The sequence below is a fragment of the Micrasema longulum genome, unplaced genomic scaffold, assembly GCF_059751315.1.
Source record: "Micrasema longulum isolate JH-2025_06_02 unplaced genomic scaffold, ASM5975131v1 h1tg000406l, whole genome shotgun sequence".
Lineage (NCBI taxonomy): Eukaryota > Metazoa > Arthropoda > Insecta > Trichoptera > Brachycentridae > Micrasema > Micrasema longulum.
The window spans coordinates 1,309,606-1,325,976 of record NW_028277606.1 but is presented as its reverse complement, the minus strand read 5'-3'; the positions used below and the strand labels follow the sequence as shown (position 1 = coordinate 1,325,976).

Here is a 16,371-nt window from a genome sequence, read left to right as displayed (position 1 = left end):
GTCATAAAATTAATCGAAAGTAACTGTTTTTTTTTCAGGTTTACACCATCTTTTTATCGGTTAGTGTCCTGGAATATTTGTATGTGGATAACATACGAACAGATTAAAAAGTATGTATCTTCTAGACTGCAGAAAAAAGACGACTGAATAAAATGAACACAAAAATGTCTATTTAATTGTAGTAGGTATTAAATGGCCGAGCAAAAGAACCATAAAAAAATTGGCACCACTTGTTTGTGTCCTGGGAAAAATGAAACATGTTAAATATCGTAAAAAAATGTTTAGAATGTTTTGTTTATGATACACCTTCTTATTTTTAAACTTGGAAAATTATGCTACTTTTTATGAGTTATGTTTTTACAAGTAAATTCTTAGGTAAACTTTTTGTATAAGTAATGTAACAATTTGTATTAAATGATGAAAAATTTATATTAAGATTATACTCAATTAAATAAAATATCATAAATATAAATATTATAATGTAAAAAATTAAAAACAAAGTCACATAAATTAATTCAATGAAGGAGCATAAAATAATAATAGGATTTTTTCATATACAGACTTGTCCGTTTGACCAACTAGGAATGTATACGCTTCTGAAGATGTCCATTAGGGGGTGAAAGTGTTGATCGGTCAAATAAAAACGTAGAAATAAACAAAGTAATTTAAAAACTGAAAAATTGAACGTATAAAATGTAAAAGTTATTTTGTAAAAATGAAATTCTATCAAATACATCTCATTGTTTATTTTTTCTGAGAAAATTTTATAGCTAGCCAATCTGTAAAATAATTAAAATTTTATTTAAAAAAAACCTGGAATACACTGACTTCAGGACTAAATAGCATATTTAAATTTTTAAAATAAAAGTGTTTATTGTTTTAAGACACATTAGTGTACACAAAATATGGCCATAGGTGTATTTCATTCTGTGATTTTAAGAATTCCAGTGTGATTTTTCCCTTAATAATAATACGTTTTACCTTTATTTCAATATGAATGTTTATTATTATTATTTTTATAAAATCTACCTATGAAATTATTGTATATGTAATTATAGTTTTACTTGGCTGGACCAAGAAATTTGTATAATTTATTTTTTAAAGGAAAAAAATGTCGTGTTTCAAGAAGACTTTAGGAAAATAGTTTTATGCTTTGAAAACATGTTAAATCAAATAAATACTCAAGAAATTGAAATGATTTATATTTGAATTTCCCAAAAGTCCTGAGATTTCAACAATAAGTTTGAAAGTATCAAATCAGCTGTAGCGTTGTGTTATTTTCAGCACATTTTTAACATTTTTTGAAAACGTCTGTTTGGCATTATAATCACTCTATAGTAAAGAAAAATAATAAAATGAGACTGTTAGTAGGCGGAGGTAGCGATGTAATAACTATACGGCGATTACCAGCGATGGCAATGAGAATGGAAAGACTGACATTTAAAAGTAGAACCCCGTAGTTTTCAAAATACACTAAACGTTGAAAAAAATGGTTACCCTGAAACCGAGAATTCATCACAACACATAATAACGGTGGTAAGATTGGGTATTAGAACCTGTGAAATTTATTATTTTTTTCATATATTTTCGAGAAACTTCTCAGTACAATGAGGAAGTTGTGTTTAAAAAAAAAGTTAATATATTATTAAAGTGTTTAAACTCGGCTAATTGTGAAACTGGCGTTGTAGGTTCGATTCCCGCCAGATGCAAGAAAAAAAACAAGAAATATTATTTTCTCAATAACACGTCTGGGTGTTGTGGTATATTTTCATAATCTCCATTATATATCCCCTCTTTCTCACCTTGATAAAAGCCTTTATAAAATAGAGGCTTTAGCGGGTTATGCTTTGAAAAAATATAGAAAACTAAGCCGAAAGTTTTGTAATTTTATAATTACCCTGTCCGTGACATCATAAGTTCTCTTCGGTGAATTCTGCTGATTGGTGGGTTGGGTTCTCGTAAACCAAAAATCGATCACAACTCTCTATCATTGTTTGATTCAGAAGAACTAGTGAGGTCGTTCAAAGTAGTTTATTTTTGTAAATTTTTCATGCATTTTCGAGAAACTTAGCCGTTAAATCAAATGCTCTCATTTATATCGCGTGTAAAAATACATTTTAAATGTCTAATTTCCCGTAGCGCTGAACTTCCTCATTTGAAGAAACGGAAACGTGAGTATTTTTTATTATCAACTTAGCCAATAAGTATGTAGCCTAACATCTTACTGGTTGCATGGCGGCTATCTTATTGCACAGAAATTGAACGAATGTAACACAAGATAAACATGAAAACTTATTTCATATTTTCCTGGACTGGCGCCTGAAGCGTAAGGCTGATAGGCATTCATGTGTTGTATGATCAATATACGTTGCATTTAGTGTAAACAATAATAATGCAGTATCCTAAGCACCACCGGGTGCGGACAGACCCCTTTGATGACACTATTTTCTAATTGAAGCTTCAGGAACTTATAAAATTAAAAATGACAGCGACATTACCGCCATCTTCCGATCAAAAATAAAAATAAAATGAAACGAACATAACGATCATTGAGTTCGGATGAATAATGGTAGAAATTAATGAACTTAAAAAAATCACCTATTCGTACCTAAATAATATTATAAACATACTATATTAGGGGTTTAAGGACGAAAAATATCAATAAAAAACAACCAAATGCCGAATAAAATTTTATTGCAGAACAATAAATACTAACCAAATTCTCAAATACAATAATAAAAATAAACAATACAATTTTACATGGTAAAACACAAATAAAAGTACAAAGCAATATAATAATGGGTCATCATTAAACATTAATATTAGCTATTAAGTGGAATTTAAATAGCAGGGAAAAATATGCAATTTGCATTGGTTTAGTAAATTAATTAAACAATTTAACACTGTTTGAGCAAACATTATAATATTTATGTTCGACAGCTACATAAACATTAATCACATTTTGAACATTTATTACTACATTAATTATAATTATTAGTAATAAGCGAATAGGCGTTATAAATAATAACACCTATTAGTCAAATTTTTAATTTCATTAATCTTTTTTCTCTTTAGGAAGCGTTACATAAATTCTTAAGTAGTTTGATATAGTACATAAATAATTTTTAAATTTAAAATAACTAGTGTCATAATGAAGGAGAAAACAGGGTTTTATCCACGAAAGGAAATTTACCTTCTTTTGAAATACCAATTTTAAAAATCCCTTGTATTATTTTTGTGTATGACACATTGAAAATTCAAGCAGCGATATTTTCTATCTGTTCTTGATGCAAAATAATTGAAGCACAGTAATATCGCATTTAATCGTTTTTTAAATTTTGATTTTAAGCTCTCATTTCTTTCTTGATTATAATTTTATCTTTAAGAACGTGATAGTAGATCAATTTGACAATAAATACTGTTTTAATACGATTCGCCCAAACCGATCTCTTGTGTTGGGTCTCGAAGAATGCCATGTTAATCTGGTTCGACGTCTGAATCAGAGAGGGGGCTCTCTGCACTAGAACCGTCACTATCTTCATATCTGCCCCTGGAGACGAGGAAAATGTTAATAAATGTATAATGTAATATTATAATCTAAAGGGTGCATAAAATACAATTTTTAGTGACACAAAAATCAACAGCAAAAATAAAAGTAGTTAGAAATTTCAAATAAGGAATTTCAGTAAGCAATTACCTCGATTTGTTTGTTATTTGTAAAACAGAATTAGAGAAACTGGAATAAATTATATTTTGTAAACCTAGTTTGAGTATATTTTATTTCTAGTACGAGTAGGAGAGAAAATTCGATATAATAAATCTCAACTATCGTATTAATCGAGGTATAATATACATTGATAAAAAAAACAAATTATTTTGAAACACACAATATAAAACTCCAACGTGTTCAGAGTACAAAAAATGTAATTTATGAAATAAGGGTGTTCAGTGTTTTTTTCCATACATTTTTATTTTTTAATAGACTATCATACTAAGCCAAAATAAACACATTTTAATTCGTATGTATCGCATTATCATCGCTAAGATTTTTCGCGCGTGACGACACTAGTTCTCTTCGGCGAGTTGTCCTTTTTTGTGGGTTGGCTTCCCGGAAACCGGAAATCCATCAGAACATTATTTAAATGAAATTCTACAACAGAGATTTTAGGGAAGAGAGTAAAGAAGTCTAGGAACTGCAGGGCTTGTGACGTCATTTAAAGTAGTTGATGTTTATTAATTTTTCATACATTTTGGAGAACTTTCGTAGTACAATCAAATGCTCTAATTTTTACCGCTTGTAAGAAAAGATATTCAATTTATCGAGGCACTGGACTTCCTCATTTTACTTTTAATATTTTTTGACCTCTATTCTCGATAAAATATCAGTTATGAAATTATTTTCAGCGAACAAAAAATTGTGAGGGAAAACAATGATGTTTGCTATTTCATTGTACCGAGTATATCGTTGGTTGGAAGAAATTGCCATTCATTTACATTATGTATAAAAAGTTAAATAAATATTTTAAAACACCGATATTCCTTATTCAAAATGTAAACATGGGTTATACGAGTATTTAAAATTTTGATATGTACATATAATATAACAAAGTATTTTTTTATGCATAAATGTACTAAAATCAGATAAAGCATGTGCACCTACGTATTATATGCTAAAATGGAAATCCGTATTAGGTTAATGTTACAAAAGTTATGTACGTATAAAATTAAAATATGTATGTATAAATAAAAAATACGAATAAAAGTTAAGCGGATTTCTTTTTAACACTTGAATTTGTAATTTAAGTACTCCATGATTATTCAGAATAAGCCGAATTTAAGAATTTATTAAATAAAAAATCAGTTCTTCCTGGAACAGGAAGAACACAATTATTGCCATAAAATGCAAATGTAAAAATAAAATATTACGTAGTGGGTGTGAGAAGAAGGCAAGTGTAAGGTGAGATGGAAGTGGGATGAAGGTTTTCTAGGAAGAACGAGATGATTGAAGCAATCGCCGGAAGCCAAAATCCCCGTGGAATATTAATGAGAGAGTGATACATCACAATGCGCGATGGGGTGTAAATTTAGACAAATTCCAGTGCTTCGGAATAAGACATCATGGCCTACTCTGCGGGGGAGAAGTCTTGTGTTTGTTTTTTATGTTTTGTCTTTTAATAATGTAGAATGTATTTCAGTTGAACATGATGACATGACACTAAAAACATGGACATGTTAATTAAAGCAACAAAAAACAATACTAAATATTTCGAAAACACAAAAGTTTGTTTAAGTAGTGGTACAAGAATATCACACGTAAATTAATATACGACATCGAAAGCTTGCCTTTATAAATCAGATTCAGAAGCTGTAGTGCTTTCATCATTCCTAGGCATAAAACGAAATATGTACATACAAACACATTACACATCGACAGCGACAAATTCGCCACAGTTGATGATTAGATATATATTTATGTACATTACGTACGAAGGACGGTAGACACAGGATATGACAAAATACAACCCAAAAACAGACTAAAGTGCAAAAGTACTGTTCAACAGCCATTTCATCGAATCATATTTTTTTAGCGAAGTAAAGCACCGGCGGTTGGAATCTACACCTTGTAAGCGTCATCAAAGAATTCCTACAAAATTAGAGCAAAATCTGCTTAGGCAAAGGAAGAACCAAGATAGGAGAAAAAAGGATGGTAAAAAATAGAAAAGAGAGAGATAAAAGATATAGAAGAAATTGACTACTGTTATAGTATTATGCAAGTCGAAATTATTTCCTTACCCGCTTTGATCGATCAGAAGGCGAAGGTCTGGCGGAAGTTGGTCGTTGAGAGCATCCAGAGCGGCGCACAAGTCATTTCCAACTTTTTGGAGGTGTTGAGTGTTGACTTGTAAACCCTGAGAATTATAACCGGTAATAAGATAAATAAAAACAATGACGCAATTTTTAATTTAACCCGTACCTTGGCAGGACAAACAATATTTTTTTACGCACTTGATTGTTGAAGAGGCTTAACAATCTCAAACAATTTATTTTTTGTTAAAATCAAAGTTTATTATGAATTGTGAAAATGCAGTTAAAAATGAAAAATACGGTACGGCAGTTTTAACAGATTTCTGTTTCATTCATGAGAAGAAACGAAATTACAAGTAGCCGATATTTTCTTTATTATTAATTTATTTACGGACTTATTTAGACCATTTAACAATGGTTAATACATCTATCTATAATATATACAGGTACAATTGAAATAAAATACAACTTAAGAAAATTAAAGTTAGGACAAAAAAATTAATAGTAATTACTACCTCAAGACAAGATCCGGTCTATCTAAGTGATTGTTTAAATCTAGAAAGACTTACACCAAAACGACTTCTCGGTTTACAATGCGACACAATCGGGACACTGGTGCATGCAAGCCATAGTTTGTGCTGTGCTGATCAAGGAACAGCACATTACTATTTCGTAATCAGCGTATCGGAACATTGAATGCCACTTGTTCTAGTAACGATGGTACATCAATCAAGACATTTAATAAATTACACATATGGAGTCAATGTTATTTCTACATTTTTGTAGACTTGAGATTTTGAACATTGACTTCATTTCTTCCCCTCTCGAGGCCGATGCAATATATTGCCTATAAAATGGTCAACTAACAAATAAAAAGAAGTGGTTACTAATTCCGTCTAACTTCTTGACTCTAGATCCTGCCTCTTTTGGGTTTCCCTTCGAGTGCCTTTAGTACTTTCATCTCTGAGGTTCTGAGCACTTATTTTTTCTCTATCTATCCTCGCCTCTGTTATATACACCATGATTTGGTCTGACACACGTTTTGTATTTCCGAATTATGTTTCCAATAATCATGTGTTCATTGTACTATACGACATTTCTTAGGCATCCAGATGTTTACTAACTGAGATGGATATGTCATCACTATGGCAGCATCATTTGCATGGCATGTGATGTTAATGACCTTATCTCCCTTAGTAGATTCACTACTTTTTTTATTCTTAAAAGCGTTTTTTTAATGTATTTATTCTGCTTGTGTAAGAAAAGGTTTTTGGCCTATATATTGTTGTACTATATTTAGTTATAAAGGTGCTAAACTTGCTTTGTTTCTTTGTTGTTCTCAATATGTGTTATTTTCTAAATGTTAATATTATTTATGTCCCGAATTGAGTTGTTGTAAGTCCTGGTAATTTAATTCAACGTATTATACTTGTAAAATACTTTGTGTTGTATAATTTATATAAAAAAAAACTCTCACTGTTAAATTATTGTCAGTCTCGGGGAAATTTATTCAAATTTAGCACTATTAAAAAAATAGTTTAAAAAAAAGGAAATAATATATAATATAACTAGTACATACACCATACACCATAATCGCTTATTTAGACGATTCGCCCCTTTTAGGTACTACGCATCGACCTCGTAATGTAATGGTAAGCGCGTTTGCCTACCATACAAGAGGTGTTGAATTCTATTTCCGACATAACTGATATGAAATATTTGATTTAAAAGCTGTTTTTCCACTAGAATATTTCATAGTCCCTGGGCTAGTATCTGAATCGTAAGACTGATCATCTTACCTTTATGTAACAAAAAAATATTAAGATACGCTGCAATTGATGCACCAATGCGGTGCCCTATGCACCATTATATTTATTTTATTTTTTTTATATTTTTTTTTCCAGACATATACATAGAATTTTAATTACAAAAATACACTTGAAAAAATACATCTTAGAATTAAATTAATTTGGAAAAAAAATGCCCACAAAGACTTCAGCGTCTGAGCGTGGGCCATTCCTTTTTTAATGATTAATAAGTTTATAGCATATAAGTATGGTATGACATGACCATGAAAAGATAAGAAAATTAAAATATGCTGATATTACGAAAATAGGGATTATTTGCAGTATGCATTTTATTTTAATTATTTTTAAAAAAAAGTGTCTATCTGTTCCTTCCTTGCTAATCCAAGACCTCAAACCTACTTTCAACTATACCAGTGATCTAGTGTTTTGTAATTCATTAGGTAGAAGATTGAAGGATCTTGGACCAACAAGCAAGGAGTGCCTCTGTGCGAACTTAGTTCTGCATCCTGGAACTGACAGTACACTATCGGATCTATTGTTAATACGATTTGAACTATTACTAAATAATTCCCTATTTAAGTGAACATATTTCAGGCACTGAAATAAATTCAATTTTCTAAAACTAATGCGGAAAGGGAATGATGATGAGGTACTACGTATGATAATTTTAACACCAAGGGTAAGCAATACTACTTCCCTTTTGATGTGTGGGTATATGAATAAAGACAAACCTTATAAGGGCCTTGATCGAAGCCACAGAACGTAGCTTCGAGGGTGTAGGAGCGAGGCACTCGAAGCTGGCGCCACACGGAGACTCGGGCGGTGGCTTCTCGCTCCCTCTCCACGCGGTAACTGCAGCTGGTCAGGGAGAAGGTGCTGCACAGGCGGTGCATCAGCACTGGGAGTACCTGGAGGAATAGATGTAAAGTGAGACTTCCAGGATGCACACCCGAAGTTACTTTATTGGGAATGAGGTAGTACAGTGGTTTAAAAAAAAGTGTTAAACTAAGAAAAAAAAAGTTGGATCATCGCTTGAAGTTTTGTAATTTTAATAATCCCCACCGAAACTTCAAAATTACATAGCGCGCGATGTTAGGAGTTTCAGTCGTTGAGTGTTTCTGATATTTTAAAGTTTTGAACCCCGTACAAATTATTTATGCCCGCTAAACGTCGAAAAAATATGGCTACCCCGGAAACCGGAAATCTGTTGCCGGTTGCCACAACAACATAACATCGCTACATATTATTTGGTATTATAAACACGACGTGGTCGCTGAAACCTGTGACGTTGCAAGGTAGGGCATTTTTTTTTAATTTTCGAGAAATTTCGCCGAACAATTAAATGCTCTAACTTTTACCACGTGTAAGAAAACGTTTTTATTCCCATTTTCGCGTAGCTCTGAGCTTCCTTGTTCATACAAAAAAAAACAGTATTTTTATGTCGAATCGGACCCGGGACTTTATACGTGGGAGGCAAACGCACTAACTTCTAGATGCATCACGAGGTGGATATGCGTTCATTCTAACGGTCTAGTATTTTTCCTGTGTCGGATGAAGAATACAATTTTGTATGAAATAAAACCAGAACCCTGGACGAGTGTTTTCGACTCGACGGATTCTCTCAGGTAAAAACTTGAATAAGGAAATCGAGTGGAGATAAGTCCGCCTCGTCGAGAAGCGGTTGGCGCGTTCGCCTATCATTCTTCAGGTCCTGGGTTCGATTACTGGCAGCGTGGACTTGAAATATTCAATAACGTTTTGAGTATGTTCAAATGTTAGCCGTCAGGCTGGGTTTCCTCCCTGGGGAGTTATTTAGATCTAAATTTCTGCAACAGAGAGGGAAAAAAAATTTGATAAGGGAATATGGAAATTTTGGCATTTACAGGACTTATGACCTGTTTCAGCTCTTTTACTTTACAAAAGTCAACAAATGAAAGAGTTGAGGAAATCTGGATGTTTAAACGTATGCAGAATGGTGAATGTTACACAGTGTGTAAAGTGGCCACTTAAACCAGCCAATGACAGGTCATAAACCCTGTAAATGCCTAAGCTTTCATATTCTCTTCTCAAAAATGTTTTATTTAAAAGAGAGAAATATTTATTTTAAAGGTTGTTTAAACTGAAATATTTTATTGTTACTGGACTGGCGCCCGAAGCGTAAGACTGCTCACCTTACCTTCCGGTAACAGCTATCGAGATGCGCTGCATTTTATTCAACAATGTAGTACGTACGCGCCACTTGGTAGGAAAAATAGAATGATAATGATGATGAAGTATTTAATGACACGATTTCTAAATTGGCTATTTTACTGCTGACCCCAGAGAGGTCTGAACAACATATTTTTTTGTCTCACCAAAATGTTTTTTTTGTCTTCTGTTATTTTGTCTCGCAGGTTTAGGTGCTGATAATTTTTATTTTCTCTATGTTTGCCGCTGAAATTTTTGTTCGTGTTGTTTATATAAACACAAGTGTTTTGTATTTTGTTAAAAAAATATTGTTTAAATATTTTGCTAAAGGCATAAGGCGTTGAAAAAAATTACGATAGAACAATAAGATTGAAAATATTGATTCAAATGAAATTAACCACACGGTTTAGTCAGATAAGTTGAATACAGTCAGATAAGTCTAGTAACAGCGCAGCGCGACAGTTATATCACGACATTAGCGACACGCCAGAGCAGCGCCACACGGCATTGCCGAGTGTCAGGGAAGCGCCATTACCAGCGCCTGGCGACAAAGGTCCGCGGGGACTAAAAATAGAGTAGGTACACCGACCGTCCGCGTCCCGGGACTCCTTGACCCCGACCTTTTCCTATTTGCGAGTCTCTTTTAATATAAATAAAGGAACAACACTTTACGAGCCTCCTATTAAAAGCCGCGGCCAATAGACGCGGCGGAGGAAAATGAGGTAAAAAAGGACGAAGAAATTCTCGGGTGAGAGAGCTCCGGCGATGGCGGTCTCCAGATAGGTGCATTACATCGGTGCGTTCAGCGGCCGAAGATCATACATTTCCCTTCCGACTCCGGACACGAGAAGTACGTTCCGTGTAAAGGGGTTGAGAGGATTTGACTACGCGTTCGATGCAGCGGCAGATCTTAAAACCCCTTTGGTTTCACCATCCGCTTTCTTTGAAAGCATCGGGACAGTTTACACGGCGCGGATGGTGGACGGCCGCGACCGTGCTGTAACTTAGATCTGCGTCAGCGGAACACGCGCCCGGCACATAAGAGTATGTGCATAAGCGATATCGCGTCGATCAGTTGAGAAACTTAATAATACTCGTATAACGTAAAACCCGCAAGTACAGAGCCATTGCGTGAACCCGCGTGAATCTGAATCATACGGCGGAGTTCTAAAGCACTGGCCGTTTACCAGATGTTTACAAGAGCGAACAACATCTTAAACGAACGTTTTGATAAAGAAATCATTATTTAATTTATGCGTCGGAAGATTATCGCCCGTGAATTTAGAATGTACGGTGGTTAATGTAGCTTCCACGTTGATTAAGTGTAAGTAAGTGGGAGAGGAGACATTGTAAGAAGCATGTTACACAAACTTGAGGCGTATCGCCTTCGGGATCAGGAATAAGGAGGAGTGAGCCATAAAATCCTAGAGCGCCGGTTGCAGTATCACGCTGATGAGATAGCCGGGTAATGAGGCGGGGATAATATGAGTGTACCCTTCCCAGCGCGCAAGTGCAGAGATCAAGATGTTCATATTACAAGCGCGGATTCAGCGCCAGCACCGGGACGGTAAACAGCGCTGCTAAGTGCTCAAGCCCTGGGTAAACATTCCGCCTTCTGTAAAGGGCGAGCGGCAATTTAAATGTGTGGGTCGGAACAACCAGGTGATGTTTAATACATCACATTTACGGATTAAAGCCAAGCCGAACACAGTACTTAGGATAATATCTGCCATAAGCCGTGATGCCAGACTACGAAGAACATTCAGAAGATGCTAACGAGGAATATTTAGATACTAGCTGCATCTTCTGCAACATGTTAAGCACATGTCTCTTCATATTCATAAATAATAAAGGTACTTACCTACCAACTTCTTCAAAATACGAATTAAATCCATAGTAATATTAAATCATTTTGAATCTAGAAAAAAATGTCATAAAGTAGATGCTTAAATAAATAATGAACGACTAACTGAAATTGAACATTTTCCATACAAAGGACTAACAATAGACAGACGATTGACATAGACAATTCATATCAACAATTTAATTAGCAAAGTGGCGACATTATCGAGTCTTTTTTTTTAAATCAAAAACTTTGTTCCAATAAAGGAAAATTTTTTAATGAATGAAGCCTATGTAAAAACTAACTTATGTTATATTCAACTACTATGGGAAACAGGAAATCAAAATGATATAAACAGACTACAAAGACAGCAAAATGAAATTAGTTTATGACCTTCCTTTCAAACAAACTAAACAATTAAATGTAACTGAACTCTTTAAACTAGAATCCTTAAAGTTTATTCATAAATTAGCCACCGATGTAACTGTAGACGAAGAATTAAAACTTGAAAAAAACTGTAGTAAACATGAACACAATATGAGAATATCAGAAAAATATCATATACAACCTTTTAAAACGAGAAAAAGACAACCGAGACTTATAAACCATGGACTGAAATTATACAATAAACTACCAGACAAAACTAAACAAATGATTTAGACAACTTTTACAAAAGATGTTAAAATAGTATTATTAACAGTATATAATCATGTTTCATTATACTTATTGAAAAATGTTTCCCTCGGCACGGGACACCCCAGTGAGGAAACATTATTCTGTATAAAAAAAATAACACAAAAAATGTAAAATAATATAAATAAATAATTAGAGTCAACACAGAAAAAAACAGACTCCCATTTAGAAAGAAGGCGAAGTCAAATAATACAATTTTATATAAGGCAGTAAAAAAATATTATGAACATGTACTAAACAAACTGTAAACTATGTATATAATATTTTTATTAGAGTACCCGTATGCGTATGTGTGCACTTCCTAAAGAATTAACATTAAAACACCATTTAAACTAATTACACGAATTATCGAATATTTTCAGTGCCGACCGTGCGTTGATATTTCACAAGGGTTATTTTCACAATGGGCACACGTTGTCTGTAGTTAGTTGATGTTATTCGGGTAATCGTAGATTATCAGGAAATTATGGTATGGTGATGAAGCGACATATCGATGTTTTTATTTTTTTTAATTAAAAAAAAAAAAAAAAAAATATTTCAAAATACAAAAATGTACAAAACATGACCTATTGTCCTCATGTAAATTAGAATTTAGAGGACAGGACAATGGACCGAGATATTGTCCTAGAGATAGACGGGCAGGCTATCTAAGCAGGAGAAGCAGCCATGGAAATGCCGGGTTAAACTCGTTCATTTTTATTATTTTGTTCGCCCTTCAACAATTCCAATATTTTTCGCAAACTCGCTCGTAACACGCGTCGTCGTGTATTCAAACTACGGTCGAATCGTTGAATTGTCCGATTGTCCTGTTCTGCGCCGTACAGGCTGTTGTATTTTTCTCGTAGACCCAGCTAATAACGTTTTAATAAAATCCTAACGTCTTAATATAACATAAAAGAATATAAATACATGTTTTTGACAAAGTTAAATCATCATCATCAGTGGCGCTACAGCCCGTTGTGGACCCTGGCTCCTCCAGAATATGTCTCCATACCTCCCTGCGCCCTGCGGCTCTTCTCCGATTTGTCAGGCCAATCGCTCTAATTTCAATTTCCACACTATCCAACTATCTTAATTTTGGTCTGACTCTGCTTCGTCTGCCTTCCGAAATGGTATAAAGAGTTTTTTTTGGGGGTACGATTATCATTCATTACGTGCGCATGGCCCAACTATTGAAATCTTCGTATTTTTATAAATTGTGCAATGTTGAGTTCACCACATAGTGCCTCTAATTCATGATTAATTTGTCTCCTCCACACCCCGGTTTGGTTGACAGCACTAAATATATTCCTTAATATTTTTCTATCAAATACCAATACCATGTTTTTATTTCTTTTAGTCATAACCCAGCATGTGGTACCATATGCCGGTCTGAGGAGAGTTTTGTAAATAATAGTCTTAGCTTTTCTACAGAGCAATTTGGGTACCACATAGTTAAATAATACATGTAATTTTTTTAAAACATATTAGACATTTTTATTACTTTGCCAAATTGAAGACCGTCGTATTTTAATAAATTATCAAAATGTTTTTAACGATACATTCACACGTTTGTTCTGCGGTTAATTCACCAGAATACTTTAACGAGAAAGGCATGTGCGAACCCAATTAATTTGTGGGAAAAATAACACCTCAAATAAACATGATTGTTTCAGATAAAACAAAAATAAACTAACAAGGAAATAATAACGTACCGACATTATAATTACTTTACAAAAGGAAGTTTAAAAGCAATTACTAATCTCCGTTTCGATGTTGAAGTTATGAAGCTTTAAATCTTAATCTATAAATTTAAAGCTTTGAGCTTTAGTTTTTTTTGTATTTTTAATTACCTATTGCAAAGTTTTCCAACCCGTGGGTCGCTACTGAGAGGGGAGGGCTGCACCAGATTTTTAATCTTGAGTCTATTTCCAATGAGTTCTATTACCTATTCAAAAACGGGAATCAAGTTGGGGTAGAGAAGAGATTAAACCTCGGACTTCTGGTTCGTGAGTCCGCAATACAAGCCACGGGACCACAACCCGATTAAATAAATTTTTAATAATTTTTTTTCAAGGCGATCCATCCTAAGAACGATGAATAACTAAAACAAATAGTTAAATGTTGAAAAAAAACAAGACTAGATCTAATCAAACTTGTTAGTTGGAATCCAGAAGTAAGGTAACGGATACAGAAAAGAAAATTACCGCCAAATTGTAATCACTACTTATTACTGACGATCTTATTGCGTCGATTTGTAATTTTACTTACCATAAATTTGTATCTATCTTCATCCTTTGACTTGTCTCTGTCAGTTTTGCACCAGCTTTCAGCGTTGGAGCACCCATACAAGAAGACGTTTTTCTTTCTCGAGTGGCCATGAAAGTCGCAATACACAGCTGCCGTGCGCCGAAGGGCGTGACTCATGTACTCCAAGAGACCCTGGGAAAAAATATTGTTTAAAAAAACATCAGGACATTTGGCCAAAGGTATTGGGATATTTTTTTGCATTTTTTTTGTATAGTTTTAGGATAAGTTAAGAGATGAACAGCTCAAGCTACTGATCATGGTATTTAGAACTTGTTCACGGGGAAATTTGCAACATTTTAATATTCATATCGACCATTCGACGACATTAACATTTTGCTAAAAATATGCTGTAGAAAAAAAATGTTATTTCTAAAAAAACTCAAAAACCTTAATTCCATAAAAAATGGTTTGAAATATTTGTCCGGTTTAAAAAAAATTAAACTATTATTTAAGGCATAGTATAATAACTAAGAATTGAAGAAAATTACATAAATAAATTGTGTGATTTAAAATACTAAGATTTGTTTTTAAAAACAAAAATTTAAGTTCTATTTAAAATAACTTTCCGGTTTTCATTAACTTTACATTATTAGAAGAAATTTTATTGAAATACTTCGTCTTTATATGAGTACCAGTGTACTTTATTTTAGTCCAGATTTCATGCCGGTCGAAAAGAAATGATATTTTAGTTACGTATAACTTTTAAATATATTTTTTATCAGATGTGATGCCTAAAAACCTGATTGTTTTTATTTAATGTTTATTCATTTTATTTTTTGAACTGCGTGACTTTGAAAGAAAAGCGTTTTAAAATGGCAAAATCATGTGTTTTCCGAACTTATTGTCAGAATATAGCCTAAAAGAGTTTATTTTTTTTCTCATGTTAAATGAAAATGAATACTCAAGATCAAGTGCCATAAATAACAAAAGATTTCACGAAATTATCTAATAGTAGAAACCTAGCGTAAATCTGTTTGGTTGTGGTCATTTTGAAAATAATTTATATTTACAATGATGATTAACAGGGGCGCACAAATATTTTAAATGCAAAAAATGTTTGGTATAATGTTAGTGAAAGCTGGAGTTTTTAAGGATCTATAATTAATAAAGGTAAAGTCGTCTAGTTTTACTTCAATATCAAAAGTGGTTGTAGGTAGGTATTAGGTATAATGACTTCGCGGACCCTGTTGATTAACTTGTATGTTATACCTATATTAAACAGTTTTACTGTTATATTTACATTTAAACTAACAACTATTACGCTAAATAATATTTTAAGAAATCACATTTCAGCAAAAAAAGTCTGTAAAATACTCAACATAATTATAGGTAAGTATTTGCTGAAAATATGGTTAGTAGTACCTAAAAGATCAAATTGAATTATAGGATATTGCCTTTGGTAAACATCATTCTAAGAAAAATGATATAAAAAAAAAAGGAATTGTCCGTCAATTAGTTGAAATTTTCAGGAGGAACAGAAACACGCGAAATATTATTTTTATTTTTTGTATGTACAGTTTCCCGGAAAAAATCAGAGCCAGCATCGCGTCGTGCACTATGATAACATCCGCAAAGTGACGAAATATAACATAACACGGATTGTCTGGTAATAATAAAGTCCAGGTTGATTATCTCTCGGCGGTGATGGGCCTGCATCCGTTCATTAGCCCGCCGTTGTTGGCGAGCTGTCGGGCACAGCGGCTGCGGCTAATAGTAGCGAAATATACAGATTACGGAGGAATGCAG

General features: G+C 33.3%; 2 protein-coding genes across 4 annotated transcripts in view; one reads left to right on the top strand and one right to left on the bottom strand.

Annotated features, from left to right (window-relative positions):
* LOC148281815 (dicarboxylate carrier UCP2-like) overlaps window positions 1-251 on the top strand; it is a 39,392-nt gene extending 39,141 nt beyond the window's left edge. The window contains exon 10 of the mRNA XM_088226096.1: window positions 39-251. Coding sequence (XP_088082222.1) covers window positions 39-147 — 109 coding nt within the window. The 3' untranslated portion in view covers window positions 148-251. The remainder of the gene's footprint in view (window positions 1-38) is intronic.
* Window positions 252-2,677: 2,426 nt separating this feature from the next.
* LOC148281813 (cytosolic carboxypeptidase 1-like) overlaps window positions 2,678-16,371 on the bottom strand; it is a 205,160-nt gene continuing 191,466 nt past the window's right edge. For all 3 annotated transcript variants that reach the window (XM_088226090.1, XM_088226092.1, XM_088226091.1), the window contains 4 exons: window positions 14,587-14,757; window positions 8,345-8,521; window positions 5,794-5,909; window positions 2,678-3,550 (listed from right to left, as the gene is read on the bottom strand). In XM_088226090.1, the coding sequence (XP_088082216.1) occupies window positions 3,478-3,550; window positions 5,794-5,909; window positions 8,345-8,521; window positions 14,587-14,757 (537 nt within the window). In that variant the 3' untranslated portion in view covers window positions 2,678-3,477. The remainder of the gene's footprint in view (window positions 3,551-5,793; window positions 5,910-8,344; window positions 8,522-14,586; window positions 14,758-16,371) is intronic.